The sequence below is a fragment of the Amaranthus tricolor genome, chromosome 3 (genome assembly GCF_026212465.1).
Source record: "Amaranthus tricolor cultivar Red isolate AtriRed21 chromosome 3, ASM2621246v1, whole genome shotgun sequence".
Classification (NCBI taxonomy): domain Eukaryota; kingdom Viridiplantae; phylum Streptophyta; class Magnoliopsida; order Caryophyllales; family Amaranthaceae; genus Amaranthus; species Amaranthus tricolor.
The window spans coordinates 34,649,074-34,666,942 of NC_080049.1; the positions used below are offsets into that span (position 1 = coordinate 34,649,074).

Sequence of the window (17,869 nt, forward strand, 5' to 3'; positions counted from 1 at the left end):
CCCAACAACGGGAGGCTTCATGACCAAGCTTATTACATTTAGAACATAGTGGTCACTCAGAAGAACCACGAACCCGAACGGCCTCAGTACGAACAACAAAGCCAAGAACATCTGGCGGTTTATGATCAACCACGAGCCTTGATGTTCACACCCGTTCTTCTTGAGTGACTAACTGATAAGCACGATCAAGATTGGGTAGAGGGTCTTGCGAAAGAATTTGGGTTCGTAAAGGCCCATAAAAATCAGAATTCAGTCCCATTAAAAATTCATGTAATTGATTTTGCTCCTGACGTGTTTCATGTAAAAAACCACAATTGCAAGAAGAAATAGAGCATGAGATAAAGGTTCATGATGATCCAATTCTTGCCATAAAGAATGAAGTTTACCGTAATAAACCGATACGGGCATCTCCTTTGTTTGTTCACACTTAGCAATTGAAGATTTCAATTGCTGAATTCTCGGACCGTTAGTTTGAGCATATCGTTGTTTAAGATGATCCCAAAATGGCTTGGCCTCCCGAAATTTGGATAAAGAAGAGCGTATTTCAGGTTCAATTGTATTTGAGATCCAGGAAATAAGCATAGCATTAATGGCCGTCCAGTCTAATCGGGTGCATGGCGGCGAAGGAGTAGTGATGGTGCCGTCCAAGAACTCGAATTTACGGCGAGCTTCAAGAGCCATTTGAATATCTGCTGCCCAAGAATCGTAATTATCGGACTTCAATCGGGTTGGAGTGATGAAATCGCCCGGTCGATCTTGTGAACCAAGATAATAGGGAGAATTGGGTTTGATTTCTGGTGGTGGCGGTGGAGTCGTGCCCGCCATTGAAGAAGAATTGAGGAAGGAAGAAAGTTAGCTCTGATACCATGAAGATTTTGGAAGAATCTGGAAGAAGCAAATATGATTCCAGTTGCTTTATTTCATTTGGTAAAGTTTATTTATATTACATGAGAATTTATATTAATTTTGTCCTATATGACTAAAATGCCCCCTCAATAAAAAGCCAAATAATTACAATTTACATAACAATTAAGAGTACAAAACAATAATTGTACCTCAATGTCAATATTGCAGATAATATATTTTTTTAATTTCTATCCCATAATTTTGGTCATATTTAACCTTTATTTTATATTTGTTGTACAAAATAATCTTTTTTTCTTATAAAATCTCAATACTCTATTTTTATGCCTCTTATATGTTCCCCACTTATAATAAAAAAGAAAAATTACCTAGAATAATTCAATTTTTTCATGATTTTCCTACAATAATCTCACCTATTGATTAACCATGTATAATCCCAACTATTTTCTTAGAGTAAATCCGGTAACCCGATAACATGTTATAGCAAGTTTTATTATTTAAAAAAAAAGATAAAATTAAAATAAAATGTCCAAAAAAATGTGAAAAAATGTTAAAAATAAAATCTTATTTATTTAATTTTTAGAATTTTTTACATGAAATTTAAAATTTTTTCTCTAATTTTACATTAATTTTTCAATTTATTCTTTTTGGTGAATTACATACTATAGTGGGTTATTGGGTTAACCACACGTACTCTAGGCAAATACCTTAAAATTAGAATTATTCATAGTTAATTAATAAGTGAGATTATTACTCTAGTTAATTTTTCTTAATAAAAATCTCAATTATATTATCTTTATATATTGAGAAAATTACTTAAAACTACCTTTTCTATACACTACTTTGCAAAAAACTACCTTTTATAAATTTTTTTGCAAAAAACTACCTTTTATAATACTTTTTTTTGCGAAAGACTACCACTTAACGGTTTTTAAGGGTTTGACCGTTTATTGAAACGGTTGACCATCACGTGACTTGCACGTGATGTTCTAAGCTTGTTAAACCATCTTCATTGCTGCCATTTCATTCCAAAACACAAAGAACAGTGCGAATTTCACCTTCTCTGCTCTTCAATTCTTCTATCTAAGTTCTTCTATTCCCTTCTCATTTCCTTGCTCCATTTTCCTCTTGAAGATTTCATCATTTAAAGGTATGTCTTCTTCATTAATGGTTATATATTTCAGTTTTTTTTTTTCGATAAAATTGAAATCCTTCTTCAAATTTGCGTTTTGGTCACTGCGTTTTTAATGTTGAATTTCGTGTAAATTATTGTTTAATTTGTAAATTGATTGTTGTTGTCTATGAATAATTGATTAGGGTTCTTTAAATTAGATAAATCCATAACATGAAGAAATTGAAAATCTGGAAAAAACCAACTACTTCGAAAAAGATGGATTCTGAGTTGGCAAATGATTTGGGTAATGTTAGGGTAGCTGAGTTGGAGGTCGATACATCTGATGTGGCACATGAGTTAGTGTATGAGTTGGAAACACCAAATGTAGATGCTGTTGTTGGGGAAATGGGACCACCAAACACATATACGGGTTATAAAGAATGTGTAAGTGCTAACCCTAGATCTGAAACAACTACCTTAGCTTCTCTTTCTGCCCTAAACCTTACACCAAATGAGATAGCCCAAATAGAGCAACAAATTTCTGATATTGAGGTTGAGGATAACAGTGATGATGATTACAAGGGTAGTGATGAGGATGAATATGCGAATGATTCTGATTTGTTTGCAGAAAATGTAATATATGGTCTCGATGATGTTTTTATTGGTGAGGATGAAATTAGGTTGATAGTAGATAAGGAAATTGATGAAGAAAACAACAGAGACATATACGTTAATGATGATGAACTGGAGTCCGATGATGATTTGGGTGCTTTGAATGTGGATGAGGAAGGTATAGTAAGCTGTGCCACATTTAATCCCGAGGTTGATTTTAAGGGTAAGATCAATTTGTCGTTAGGTCTTAAGTTTCCTTCGATATATGTGTTTAGAAAAGCATTAAGGTACCATGCTGTTGAATGTGGTTACAATTATTATTACTTGCATAATGGTAGTAGTAGGATAACCGTGTATTGCTACAATAGATGTGATTGTCTGAAATCGAAAGCTAGAATTGTAAATTGTGTTTGTGGGAAGGATAAGAGGTGTTATTTTAAGGTTCATGCTAAGAAGTTGAAAGATGAGGAGACATTTCAAATAAGGAGTTATATTCCCGAGCACACTTGTGGTCACCAACACATTAATAACAAAGTCACTGCGTTGTATTTAGCTGAGAAATACATAGAGGATTGGAGGGAAAATCCAAATTGGGATTTAAGGGCATTTATGAAACGGGTTAATAGAGAGATAGGTTGTGAAGTGAAGTATTCTAAGTGTTACATGGCTAAAAGAATTGCTAAGAAAATGATCGTTGGTGATGCTAGTGAAGAGTATAGTAGGGTGTGGGATTATGCTGAAGCGATAAGGAGGTTTAACCCAGGAAGCACTGCAATCGTGAAATGCATTGGAATAGAAACACCTCCACCCTTGTTTCAAAGGATGTATATATGTTTGCCAGCATGTAAAGAGGGTTTTGTTGCTGGATGTAGGCCTATTATAGGTGTGGATGGGGCACATTTGAAGGGAGAATTCCCTGGGGTTTTACTTACTGCTGTAGGTAAGGATGGGAACAATAACATCTTCCCTGTTGCATGGGCTGTGGTAGAAACCGAAAATGTAGAAACCTGGACTTGGTTTCTAAATCTCCTTGTAGAAGACCTGAAGTCGGTTAGTCCATCGAGTAGTTGTGCACGAGCTGGATGTGAAGATTTTACCTTCATGAGCGATAGGCAAAAGGTATGAACGTTATGTTAACACAAGCCTTGTTTCATATGTGACTAATGTAATAAACCTAATACTAATGTTGTACCTTCATGGGCATTGCAGGGTTTGATTGAAGCTTTGAATTCAGTAGTTCCTGAAGCTGAAATTAGGTTTTGTTGTAGGCATATTTGGGCTAATTTCAAGGTCAAGTTTCCCGGAGAGTTGTACAAACAACACTTTTGGAGAGCAGCAAGATCTTACAACAAGGTACGGAATCATGTGTAGAATACCATATTTGACTGTTATGTTGTACTAATTTGTGTAAAATCTTCGTGCACAGTTTCATTTTGATAAGGAAATGATTGCAATAAAGAATATTTCTGTTGAGGCACATGCATATTTATCTGCTATTCCCGCAAAACATTGGTCTAGGCATGCCTTTTGTAGTAGGAGTAAGTCTGGCATGTTGTTGAATAATATTTGTGAGTCATTCAACAACGTCTTATTAGAAGCTAGAGGGAAGCCAATTATTTCTCTTATGGAGTGGATTAGGAGATATGTGATGCAAAGGAGTGCAGCCAAACGAGAAGGGTTGGGTAAATTTAAAGGTGTGTTGATGCCAGCTGTCACCAAAATGATTGAAAAAAATTCAAAAGAAATATATGGTTTGAGGGTAATCCCAGTAGATGTGTCTGAGTTTGAGGTGGATGATGATGAAAAAAGTTACGTTGTAAACTTGACCAACAAGACATGCCTTTGTGGAAGTTGGAATCTTATTGGGATCCCTTGCAAACATGCCATGACTTGTATTCTTATTAGAAAATTAGATGCTAGTGAATTTGTCCATGAGGCGTATCTTGTAGAAACGTATGCCAAGACGTATGGTCCTAAGTTTTATGCAATGCCTGGACGCGAAATGTGGCCGACAACTACATTAGCCCAACCTCTTCCTCCACCGTTTCGAAAGATGCCTGGAAGGCCTAAATTAAGGAAAAGAAAAAAGGAAACTGATGAAGTTAAAGGAGGTAAGAAGCCTGCAACTGCTGTTCGAGAATATAAGCAACGGAGATGTGGTAATTGTGGTGAGTTAGGTCACTACAAAAACAGATGCAAGAATCCAACCAAACCACAGTCAACAAAGATGAGGTCAAAAGGTGGACGGCCTAAAACGGGAGCATCTTGTACTCAATTGTCCACACCAAGTGACATGCATGTCTCCAGTAGTGATCAACTTATGACAAGTGCAACAAATGCAAGTACTACATATGTAATGGATGAACAAAGTCAAGTATAGAGTTCCAAAAGTATGTGTTGAATGTAATTTGTCTACTTAATGTAAGAAACGTATTAGTGTATCAAATGAACTCAAGAATGTACTATCGTGAATTAGATTTTTGAGTAATGATCCTTTGTATTTCTTAGTTTCTGAGTTGAATGGGTTTTGTTGTTTCCTTTTTTCCCTTTGTAATTAACTGCTGAATATTGGTAGTCTTTTCCCTTTGTTCAATATTGTATGAATTAATGTTCAATGGATGCATGTTCAATATGTATGAATATTGTATGAATTAACTGCTGAACTCAAGATGTATGAATATTGAACAAAATGGATGCATGTTCAAGTATCAGTGTTCATACATTCAAGACTGAACTGATTTCATACATCAGTGTTCAAGTAATGACAATGAATCAAGAATCAATGCAGCAAGTTGCATTGTCTTGAACAACATACCAGCAAACATACCACCAAAACAAGATGAACAAATTCCAAGCAACACATCCAACAAGTGTTTTAGTGTTTTAGTGCAGCAATTCAAGTGTTTAAGTGCAGCAAATCAATTCAATGTTCAATGTTTTAGTGCATCAATATTGTGCATGAATAATGTGCATCAATAATGTGCATCAATTGCTGTATGTGCATCAATATTGTGCATGAATTGATGTATGTGCATCAACAATGTGCAGCAATTGCTATGTGCATCAAAACCTGCAAATCCAAACAAAAACAAAATACCAGCTAACATACCAGCTCATATAATGCATCAATTGCTGTGTGCATCAGTATTCAAGATACCAGCTAACATACCACCAAACCAAAGCAAATGATCATCAATCTTGAACACAATACCAGCAAACATACCACCAAAACAAGAGCCACAAATTCATGAACAACACAACCATCATGATACACAGCAGACAAACCATTAACAGCTAACATACCAGCTCATACACACCAAACAAATCAGACACGGTACCTGCAAAGAAAAGTAGTGGAAAAGATAAATCCTTGATTCATTGATTCAACATTCTCATGTTACAAATAAAATTCCTAGAACATTGTTACAATTGTTGTGATTAAGGTCCTAAAATTCAAATACTAATCTTGATAAGTACAACAAACACTAACAAAAAACAAACGAAAAACCCTAACGCAAAGCTTGCACACTGATTCATCGATTTCTTCTTAATCCTTGATATATCTGAAATTGCTAGTTCCTTTTCATGTTCCAAGCAACAAACCCTTGAAGTCAAGATCTTGATTTCCATTGCCAATTGTCGCTTCTCCTCCAAAAGCTTGTTCGTCACTTCTCTTTGCCAAACAGCCATTTCAGGTTGATCAACCCATTCAAACTTTTTGCATCCCCTCCAATTTGTATCAGGATCATAAAAAACGCAACTCTTAAACCTTCTTCCGGGATTTTCCTTGGTCCAAGAAACCCTTCTTGCAAAGGGAACTCCACAACGACAATTCTCAGATCTCGAATTTTCGCTAGAAGAAGAAGAAGACATTCCAAATTAATTCCAAAAAAAAATTGGCTTGCTTCACTGAATTAATTATTCCAAATCAAGGAGAAAGAAAGAAGGGAGAAATGAAGATGAAGAAGAAGGAGTTTGGGTTTTCGAAGACTTAGGGTTTGAAGAAATCAGTGAAGAAGAAGGGTTTATAAGCCTCAAAATATCACGTGCAAGTCACGTGATGGTCAACCGTTTAAATAAACGGTCAATCCCTTAAAAAACGTTAAGTGGTAGTCTTTCGCAAAAAAAACTATTATAAAAGGTAGTTTTTTGCAAAAAAAATTATAAAAGGTAGTTTTTTGCAAAGTAGTGTATAGAAAAGGTAGTTTTAAGTAATTTTCTCTTATATATTTTTACTTTTTTATATGATTCTCGTATATTTTCCGCTTACAAATTAAAATCAATATACTCCTATAATCTTATCATTAAAATCATAGTATATCAAGTGTGTAACGGCTAAAAAGTGGTCTCTCACTTTCATGCTCCACAACAACTTTTACTCGCAGACTTTTCATCCAGACACAGGAGTGAGTGAGAAAGGGAGGGGTAAACTTGTAATTTACGGACTCCATTGTTATTCGGCGAAGGTATTACTACTATGCACGGAGTTCGAGTATACAACAATTCCTCCGGCAAGTTTCACGCCGGGAAGCAGGTTTTTGCGGTGACTTCTAGCGAAGTAGAGGCCGCGTCTCAGAAACTAATTGACGCGGTTTTCTCCGGTGATTCGAAACTTGCTGGTGATCTACTTTCTGATCCGTTTGTTGACGTTGATTTTGTTGGCACTGTCAATTTGAGGTCTCCAAAAACTGAACTCGTTCCTAATGGTGAGTCGGCTCACCAAGTTGTTTCTGAGTTTGAAGAGTTTCCGACTGACGTTACGGCCTTGTTCCTCGCTTCCCACTTTGGAAATCTCATTCTCGTCAGAAAATTACTGGTATTACATTGTTTTGTTGTTGTCAATTGTGTCGTTTGTGTTTTCTTTCTTTTTTTGCCTCTTTAGTTAATTTACTGTCTAATTTTTATGGATTGCTAGTAATGGATAAATGTAGTGTTTTTAGACTGTTAAGGCAGATAATGATATAAATATTTTTTGTTATGTGTTTGTGGTTTAATGTTATTATTTGTGATTCTTTTCGTGGAAATCTATTTTCTTAAATTTTCGATTTTCAATGTTTCCTTCACAAAAATTATCTTACTCAAAGTTTCCATTCATATATTAACAAATATTATAAATGAATCTTTTTTTGTTTCGTTTGATGATGTTGATGATAAATGTTCTTTTTACTTTGTATGTTATCTGGATTTTTGAGAAAAGACTAAAGTGAAAAGTTCAAAAGTTTGGTGTACTTTTTTTGTCTAAATAATGGATAAAATGTGTTTTTGGACTGTTAAAGATGATTTTTTAGGTTGAGTTCATTAAATTTAGAACAAATTTTTATTTTTGTCAAATTTTGGTTACTTTTGACTGGTTTTCTGTTATTCAATCAGAGCTCCATTTTTACCACAAATAGTTTAATTAGTGGGGCTATTTATGTTCTGCTATCTAAAATATTGTTGTTCGAGTAAAATTTTATTTACCAATTTACTAATAATAGAATGAAATTCTCATTTTGGGAGATGGATTATAAACCACCCCTCAATCCCATCTCTTACAGTAAAATTTGGAGAATTGAGTTAGTAGACATAGCACATAAGTGAATTGTTCACTAAATTATTGAATGAACTTTGTAGCATTGAGGATCGAGCCATCGAGGATTATTATGTTTATAAACAAAAATTATATTATTTTAAATAGTTTTAATTGGAGATTTATCACCTATTATGCGCCAATCAATGTTGTTAAATAGAACAGAGCTGTAAATTATTGTTGAGGTGGTTAGATTAGGAGTTTCCCTCTTCACAGAAGTAGTATATGCTCTGTGATTGGATCTGGATCTTGCATTTCTTAAATTAAGTTATGATTTTGGTTGAAAGTGATAAACTTATCTTTAATTACTCCTTAACATAGAAGTAGTATATGCTCTGTTACAAGAAAGAGAATGTGTGAGAAAGTGGACATAAAAATTTTTAACCATGTGGACTGGCACCATTTTCTTGTTTGATTAACATTTTTATAATGGAATGCCATGTGTTAGCCCTTTGGATTTATATGACATCATTTTAGGATTATTATATATGATGTTATTACTACAAAACGTTACTTTAGAATCTAGAGTTTGTACTGATTAGTACTTTAAGTAGATTAGTTTTGTAATGTAGGTTGAAATGTTGACCATTTCTCACTGAATTCACTAAACCAAAATTTTCAAGATAAACAAGTACTAGTTGCTCAAACTAGCATCTATGAGTGTGATATGACTGATCTGTCTTTATGGAATGTTTGCCCCATGTGGACTGAGGTTTATTACACACGTAAATCAGCGGGTTCTTTAATAGTACAAGAAAAAAGGAACTTGGAGGTTAACCAGACGACATTAAAACTTGAAAAACACTGCGTGATAGTAACTTAATTTTGATTAAAACAATCACAGCAAATAAATGTAAATACTTTCTCTATATTGTGGGCATATGACAGAGTTTTGGGACAGATGTAAACAAGAAGTTGTTTCGAGGTCATGCAATGACGGCAGCGGTAAGATGCGGTCATATTGAGATTCTTGAAGTTTTATTGAAATCTGAGGTATGTCAGCCAGCATGTGAGGAGGCACTATTGGAGGCAAGCTATGTAGGGCGGCCGAGGCATGCAGAACTACTCATGGGAACTAATATCATCAGCCCACAAGCTGCTGTTCATGCCCTTGTTACAGCTTGCTGCAGAGGCTTTCTGGATGTAATTCAAGTGTTGCTTAAGGTAAGTGCTCCAAGGCTTATCAGTACATTGGAACTCTGACAAAATTTCTTTAGTTGACCTCTGTGTTGCCAATATTGACGTGAAACTTCCAAAGAGGCAGCATGGACTGATTATATTATTTCTACTCAATTAATTGTTTGCTTCACTAATATATTTTCTATGAATTTAGTGTGGGGTGAATGCTAATGCTATGGATCGCATGCTGCTTCTGTCATCGAAGCCATATCTACACATGAATGTTGACTGCAATGCGATTGTTGCAGCCATAGTTAGCAGACAGACTTTTGTTGTTGAAATGCTGCTAAAAGTGAGTGTCCTGACAATAACACACTTACAATAATTGATGCCCAGACTTCTGTCATCCAAGCCATTTGTCCTGTTTCCAGTATTTTTACTTTCTAGTTTCAATGTCAATAAAAACATTTTGCTGTACAGGAGGGTGTCCAGACGGACATAAAAGTCAGGATAGGTGCATGGTCGTGGGATTCTGCCATAGGAGAAGAGTGCAGAGTAGGTGCTGGGCTAGCTGAACCATATAATATTGCTTGGTGTGCTGTTGAGTACTTTGAAGAAACTGGTAGCATCTTGCGCATGCTCCTTGAGCATCTCTCCCCTAACACACCTCACTTAGGAAGGACCCTTGTCTACCATGCCATCATTTGCAACAATGCACAAGCGCTTGATGTGCTGTTGAGTTGTGGAGCAAATGTTGAATTTCCTCTAAAAACGAGCAAGAATGTTGAAATTCGTCCTATACATTTGGCTGCAAGGCTTGGGGAAGTGGAAATTATTTGGCGGCTCATAACTGGTGGTTGCAATATCAACTCAAAAACCAGTGACGGAGAGACAGCAATAATGATATGCACTCGATACAAACACAAGGAGTGTCTCAAGGCCCTAGCCTCAGCAGGTGCTGATTTTGGTCTCGTGAATGTGGCTGATGAATCTGTGAGCTCCATAGCAGGTTCGACAATGTGGACATTAGGTTTCCAGCAGATAATTCTTGATGTAATTAAGTCTGGAAAAGTGGTCAAGTCGAGCAACTCTGCTGTATTTTCTTCAGTCCTTTTTGTGGTTCGGTCCAATGATATTCAAGCGTTGAAAATCCTTGTGAAACAACCAGGAGTCGCTTTAAATGAACGAGATGAAAGAGGGTTCACAGCAGCAATGGTAGCCGCAGCAAGTGGTCAAGATGAAGCTTTTCGCTTGCTTGTCTACTCTGGAGCCGATGTATTAATTAGCAACAAATGTGGAGAAACAGCTTTTAACTTGTCAGAAAAAAGCAGTAACCGAGAAGTGTTCGAGAAGATAATGTTGGATTTTGCACTAAAAAATGGATCTCAAGGACCCCCTAGTTCTTATGCTTTGCATTGTGCAGCTAAACAAGCAGACTTAGCTTCAGTTCGAAGGTTAACAAGCATGGGATATGATGTCAATGCAGTTGATGGTGATGGGTACACTCCATTGATGTTAGCTGCCAAGGAAGGCTATGGAAGCATGTGCCAGTTTCTGATCTCTCGGGGTGCAAAATGTGAGATCAAGAATGAAAAACATGAAACAGCCCTTTCACTAGCAAGGAAAAATGGTGTCGGAAATGAAGCTGAGCGCGTGATTCTTGATGAGCTGGCACGGATTCTAGTTTTATGTGGCATGCGTGTGAAGAAACACACTAAGGAAGGCAAAGGAGCTCCACACTGGAAAAAACTAAAGATGTTTCGATCTAATGGAGTGTTGCACTGGGGTAAGTCGGGGAAGAGAAATGTGGTTTGTCGGGATGCTGAAGTGGGTCCTAGCCTGAATTTCCTGGGAAACCGACCAAAGGTATACAGCGACAAGCAGACGGGGCTGTTCCACATATTGACCACTAAGGACAAGGAGGTGCACTTTGCCTGTGATGGTGGAATAGAGGTGGCCAAGTTGTGGGTGAGAGGAATAAAAATTGTGACTAGAGAAGCCCTTTTTGGAAAGACGACTCTCCAAGCTATATTCAATCGAGAATGTGAGAACTAATGGTTAAGTTCATGTAGAAAAGTTTCTAAGTAAATGGCTTCATTCTTATGCATTGATAACTTTTTTCAAAAGGCACGCGGGCACGCCTTGTAAAGAAAGATCATAAATTTGTACACGAACAAGCGGCAAAATCGATCATTAGAAGTAGGATCGACTTCATTGCTTGTATTGGTAGTTTTCATCATATAGAGTCAGTTCGAACAGGTGACAGTGAATATTAAAACATTTAGCTAATTGATTTAATCATAAAAACCCTATCATCATTCCTAATAACAATGGTTGATATACTGTCGAGACCTCAACGCCCCATTTAAAAAACTATCAACACAATTGCTGCTAGCTAGTGAATCAGCATAGCGACGAGCAGGACAAGCTATGATGATGTCGATTGCTATATTTTTACACCAAAAAGATTAGTAATCTGAAAGGAAAAATCCATCATCTCCAGCAAAATGTACGCAATGCTTATACACATAGAACTCGTCGAATTTTTGAAACTGAACAAAAATCTAGCCTATTATTTACATTTGGAAGACTGACAGCTATTATCATCAACAACATCTTCCCTAACACTAACGATTAGCACATCTCTCTTTTTTATCCCTCGCAATTTCATAACAAGGGCATTCGCATTTACAAAAGCTTCGGTTCCACCAGATTTGCCAAACCACCCCAAGGAAACTCCTCCATGTTCTTGAGTCACACCATTTATCCTTTTTCAAGGGGATTCTCAAACCAGATTTTGAGTGCAGTTTGTATGCATTATGGCATCAAGTCATGTTTTCGGAACCGATGCATTCAAATTCTTCTCTACATTCTAGCATACATTCAATTTCATACTTCAAAGCATGCACCACTTTCAGTAGCAAGACCAAAGTATGCTAGAATGTCAACACCAGTGGCGACATTTCCAATGGAGCAAAGTTCAGTAATGTTTCCGGAATTGCAAAGGGCAAAGATGATAGCAACTATGACTGCAAATGAAATGTAAAAATAAGATGTGGGGACAAGAAAAAACAAGCAGTAACATAAAACAACACAAGTATTCGAGGACACAAACTCTGCATATTAGAAGCAGTCATCGGTTTGGAGCTTTTAACTTAAAGAGATGAACACGCACAAGTATTGAGCTTTCATCATCAGTTGAATGAATAAGGCGATAAGCTAAGATGCTCAAGAGTTTGACAAGCAGGTCTTAATACAGATGTACTTCTGTAGAATAGAGATTATAACCAAACGATGAAAGATATAGAGATCCAAATGGACTTAATAGCATGTTACTATGAAAAACTTACGGTAGTGTAAATTTATATGGAATTTACCAAGTTCCACTGTAATGATTCTTTGAACATAAAAAGGAAATTTTGCGTTCACAACTTTCTGTTACAACCTAAAAACAAATTTTTTAAATGGTAAGGCATTAGAATGTATTTTGTGAAATACTTGAGACGATTGAAGTAGAACAAACATGACAATTAAACTTGTCAAAAGATTTTCCCACTAATATTACACCAAATTTTCAATTAACATTCCTACCATTCAATATGACTACTAAACGGGTCGTAAGTACTACACAATGAGAACCCATAACCTTCTCAAGTTGAAGACCTAATGCAACTCCCTATACACAAAAAGACACAATAAGTTCACCAAAATTATAAAACATTCCCATTGATTTATAAAAAACAAAATACATCTGACATCTCTTCTTTTCATATAATTCAGACATCGAATTCCAAGCATGATATCTCCTCAACCTGAACTATATAGATCTATAATCAATAGGCAAAAAGAAAGGAACTTAACCTTAGAAATGTATGAGTATGGTTATAATGCATCGATAAATATCTAAAATCAACAAAACACAAGCTATTACATAAGTAAATTATGATTAGATTTCATCTACTTCATGAAAAATGCATGGGAAAATATAGGTGTCACCTTAAAGCTACTTCTTCCCTTTACGAGAAAGAAAACGCTCTCGAGCCGCCTGGATTTTACTATCACGGTCAGCAGAAGTCTCGACAACCTTAACTTCCTTCTTAATCTCATCTTGAACCTCCCCTTGAACGTCATTCTCAGAATCACTAAAGCCCCCACTAAGTTTATTGATATCAAGATTTTCAAGCTTCTTAAAGACGGGAGATATCCATTGCATATCTACAGCACATACATTCCGCATAAATGGACTAGATGTTGTAATCAACTCATGGTACACTACATAACTGGGAAACATTCCATCATCATCAGGTTGCAACACAGAGGACGGATGTACCTGAACTAACTGAGATTTTAAGCCAAGTGTTCGATAACCATTATGGCGAATCATTCTTTCAGCAAGCTGATTAGCATAGCCAACACACAGTGCCTTCCTCAAGTTTTTGTAACCCATTTTCCTCTCTCGAGAAGCATGACTCCCACGAACTTCCATTGAACAATTGGCCACCTTCTGCATTATATGACACAACTGCCCTCGAACATCCTTGACAAATGACATCCCTCGTATCTGCAACCCATGCTCTCTACACCACTCAAAATCAAAACCCGTTTCACTCCATGATTCATAAATCTGCAACAGTTGTATATGATCACCCAAACCATCCCCATCAGGAAGCCTCAAGGGAGTATGCTTCCTTTTCTTCTCAGACCCTCTAGCAAAACTCGGAAGCAAATTAGTTTCAGCAGACAACATTGCCACAATTGTTAAAGCTTGTGACAAAGATCCGTTCTCATTAGCTGCAATAAGAGTCCTTGACAAGGAAGGTTCCAAAGGAACCTCAGACATAATACGCCCAACACTAGTTATTGCCCCATTCTCGTCTATAGCATCAATGAGATACAACTGCCTAAGTGCATCACCTAAAGATCCATAACTAGGCGGGTCCAAGAAATCAAACTTAAGAATATCAATTCCCGGTAGGTCCAATGATTTCAAATACAGAACACTCCCTGCAAGTGAGGTTCTCAATATCTCAGGAACCGCGGCCTCTAAAAACTCATCATTATAGACTAATGATGGATACAGCCTATAACATTTTCCAGGGCGTGTCCTTCCAGCACGCCCTGCTCGTTGATTAGCCTGCACTCTACTAATCTTTACAACATCTAAAGAATACATTCCAGTTGCAGGATTATATTGTTTTTGTTTAACATACCCACAATCAATAACATACACAACACCATCAACAGTCAAAGAAGTTTCAGCAATATTAGTTGCAACAATAAATCTCCTACAATTTGGGGGTGGAGGGCTAAACACACGCACCTGTAACTCAGGAGGCAATGACCCATGAAGAGGATAAACCACAGCATCCATTACAGAACCTTCTTCCAAATTCCGAACTCGATCTTCGAGCTTTTTAACAAGCTTTTCTATATCTTCCTGACCGGTCATAAAGATCAAAATATCTCCGTCTGGCTCCTTTACATGAATTTCAATTGCTTTCTTCAATGCAGCTTCAATATAATTCTTTTTACTATCATCATCATTGTAAATTATTTCAACAGGATACAATTTACCAGGAACTTTTAATAAAGCACACCCGTTAAAAAACCCAGAAACTTTCTCACCTTCAAGAGTAGCAGAAGTAACTAAAACCCTAAAATTTGAATCTTTTCGAATACTTATCAATCTTTTTAAAAGACCCATTAAAATATCCATATTCAAACTTCGTTCATGAGCTTCGTCGAGGATAATTACTGAATATGACCGAAGTTCTGGATCTGATAAACTTTCACGAAGAAGAACACCATCAGTTAAGTATTTAATTAGGGTTTCCGATGAAGTTCGATCTTCAAATCGAATAGCGTAACCCACTTCCTCCCCAAGTCGAACACCCATTTCTTGAGCAACGCGTCGTGCGACAGAAACTGCGGCGACACGACGAGGTTGTGTGACGCAAATTGTGCCGGATTTTGCGTAGCCATGGCGGTAGAGGATTTGGGAAAGCTGAGTACTTTTCCCTGAACCCGTTTCTCCAATTAACACTGTTACAATATTGTTTTGTACGGTTTCAATGATTTTTTCTTCGAATTGAAGAATGGGAAGCTTTGCCATTGATGATGAAGACGAAGCTAGGGGAAATAACTACTATTTAAACAGATGTTTGTTTATTTTTCTTATACCTAGAAAGTGTAATAAAAAAATTGATTTATTGAAAATAAATTTATTTTTACTTTATTTTTAAATAAATTTATCTATTAAATATATTTACTAAAATAAATCAATTATCATTTATAACTATATTCAAAGCTTCTTTGTGGATGCTCAAGCAAATAAGAATAATCGATACTTAAATTTATTTTCATAATACTAAATATAAATAAAATAATTAATAGTTAGTTTTATTTTTAATGGACGAACAAAAGTTGATTTATTTTTGACAATTTAGTCTAAAATTTATACACTCCTACTTTCATATATTATTAGATTTTGCTTGATTTTCATTTTTTATTGATAGAATTTGCTATAATTTTTAATTTATCTTTTTTACTTTACTATAAATTTTTATAAAAATGTCTCATTAATTATCTTTTATATTATCATCCACTTATTTAAATTCTCCTTTAATATTATCTAAATAATTCAAATGGTCCTAGAAAATTTTTATTTTTATGCAATATGTTATATGCCAATTTCTTGAGGGGCAAGTAATGAGAGGAAACTCGGAGAAATTGTGGTCAATAATGGAAAGTAGACTTATAAAACTTAAAACTACAAATACGAATATGTTAGTGACATTGAAATATTCACGTGAAAAGTGTGGTGTATTAAGGTTCATCATACAATTTCTTGAGCCATATAGTATTTTTAATTTATAAACTACTTCTATAATGTTATCTTATTTTATTCATCGTTGTACAAAAATTTTTAATATCAACTTATTATAATTTTTAATTACAAACAATTAAAAATAATACAATATTGATAAATGTGCTTAGTCAATTATACATGATTGTTAAAATATTAACCCGAAGGCCAAAATCACATGAAATACACAATTTAGTAAAGCACATAAAATCTTCAAGTACAATATATAATGTAAACTTGTTTCAATAACACTCCTATATGTTTGTGAATAAAATAGAAAAAACGAGATGAATAAGCTAATTTATTAAAATAAAGCACCAAATAAGTGACAATTCAACTTATTTTTAAAAATAAGTGTCTAATTTTCAATCCCGGGGTCTGGTGCTGTTCGCAGTTACTAATTGCGAACAGAAGAACTGGTCAAAAAAGTCAAAAAAATGGTCAAAAAAGGTTAAGCCCTATTCATAGTTAGTAATTGCGAACAGTTTTTCCTCTGTTCGCAGTTAGGTTCTTTGACTTTTTTGACCAGTTCAATCTTCTATAAATACCAAAACCTTATAACTCAATTCATTTATTCATATTCACCAATTTATCATCCTAAGTTAAGGTAATTTTCTATAAATTAGATTAATTCTTTATTGCTATTGTTGAATTGAATTATTGTTGATATTGTTAATGCTTCTAAATATATACAAATGTTTGAAATATACAACTAAATAAACATGTATATACATAGTCAATCAAAAATCAAAATACACAAAAACCTAAAGATAACGATCATCACCCTCATCTACCCTATCCAACTAATTTGGTCTCCTACGCCTCCTACGGTAATAAGAGGCGTTCGTGTGTCGCTCTGGTAGGGGAGGAGACTAGTATTTTGATGGTTGGGATGGCCCAGCCTGTGAGGTCCTCGCAACGTCACCGGGGTATGACAAGTCCATCTCCTCCAAATGAACGTCATAAGGAGGAGATGATACGTGCACATAGGCGGTAGCCGGTGATGACTCCGCAGCTACTTTCGGTATGAAGTGTTGGAACCGCGTGTCGAGGAGCATGCCTTGCGCAATCTCCCTCACTGGCTCCTCGTGGCTAAACCGGATCACGGCTGCCGCACCTTGTGCCTGCAATTAATAGTTAGTTAATGTAACATTATATTATGTAATCGGCAACTGAATCATTCAAATGCAAATGCAGACTTACAAATTGGGTCATCGTAGGCGCTGCAGGAGCACAATGGGCAGTTACAATGATGCCACGTGGTGTCATCCATCGACGAGTAATGAAGAGGAACCACAACATGTAATAACGTGTAGTAGGCGCGCCAATAGCATCGATTGGCGCACATTGGGCTAGTAGCTCTAGTCTATGATCCTAACGAGCGATGTGGCGCCCGTTGATCTCCATTCAATTCGTCGTATCCTAATTCTTGCGCGAAATCAGGTGCAAGTGGGGTTCAGTGTCGCAAGGTGGTGGAATGCCCTGTACCAACCCATATTGCCTCTCGTTTTGCAGTTCCGATTGCCTTCGAGCCACCCATTAACTTAGCTTGTTGTCTTTACTCAGCAGTTCTACCAAACAACTTCTTAAGCTGAACATTACCCATAGCACGATTAAAGTTGCTAAGCAAGTGACATAAGCAAAACCTATGATGGGCATAATAAGGTGGTTGCCAATCCGGCTCTTCCATGGTTGCTAAAATACCCGCATGCCTATCAGAAATAAT

The 17,869-nt window shown here is 36.1% G+C and overlaps 2 protein-coding genes across 2 annotated transcripts; one reads left to right on the plus strand and one right to left on the minus strand.

Moving 5' to 3' along the window:
• Nucleotides 1–6,923: 6,923 nt before the first annotated feature.
• Nucleotides 6,924–11,606, plus strand: LOC130807730 (uncharacterized). Its single transcript, XM_057673052.1, has 4 exons — nucleotides 6,924–7,406; nucleotides 9,048–9,323; nucleotides 9,493–9,630; nucleotides 9,759–11,606. The coding sequence occupies exons 1-4, from the start codon at nucleotides 7,068–7,070 to the stop codon at nucleotides 11,331–11,333; spliced, it is 2,328 nt and encodes a 775-aa protein (XP_057529035.1). The 5' UTR covers nucleotides 6,924–7,067; the 3' UTR covers nucleotides 11,334–11,606.
• Nucleotides 11,607–11,753: 147 nt separating this feature from the next.
• LOC130807731 (probable pre-mRNA-splicing factor ATP-dependent RNA helicase DEAH4) lies at nucleotides 11,754–15,436 on the minus strand. Its single transcript, XM_057673053.1, has 2 exons — nucleotides 12,394–15,436; nucleotides 11,754–12,307 (listed from the first exon to the last, which is right to left on the minus strand). The coding sequence occupies exon 1, from the start codon at nucleotides 15,388–15,390 to the stop codon at nucleotides 13,282–13,284; it is 2,109 nt and encodes a 702-aa protein (XP_057529036.1). The 5' UTR covers nucleotides 15,391–15,436; the 3' UTR covers nucleotides 11,754–12,307; nucleotides 12,394–13,281.
• Nucleotides 15,437–17,869: the final 2,433 nt, after the last annotated feature.

Bases quoted from the DNA above. Each gene is read 5' to 3' on its own strand.
- LOC130807730 (XM_057673052.1), top strand. From the start codon at position 7,068: ATGCACGGAGTTCGAGTATACAACAATTCCTCCGGCAAGTTTCACGCC. The intron at 7,407-9,047 runs GTATTACATTGT...GGCATATGACAG, and splicing joins TTCTCGTCAGAAAATTACTG to AGTTTTGGGACAGATGTAAA. The intron at 9,631-9,758 runs GTGAGTGTCCTG...TTTGCTGTACAG, and splicing joins TTGTTGAAATGCTGCTAAAA to GAGGGTGTCCAGACGGACAT.
- LOC130807731 (XM_057673053.1), bottom strand. From the start codon at position 15,390: ATGGCAAAGCTTCCCATTCTTCAATTCGAAGAAAAAATCATTGAAACC.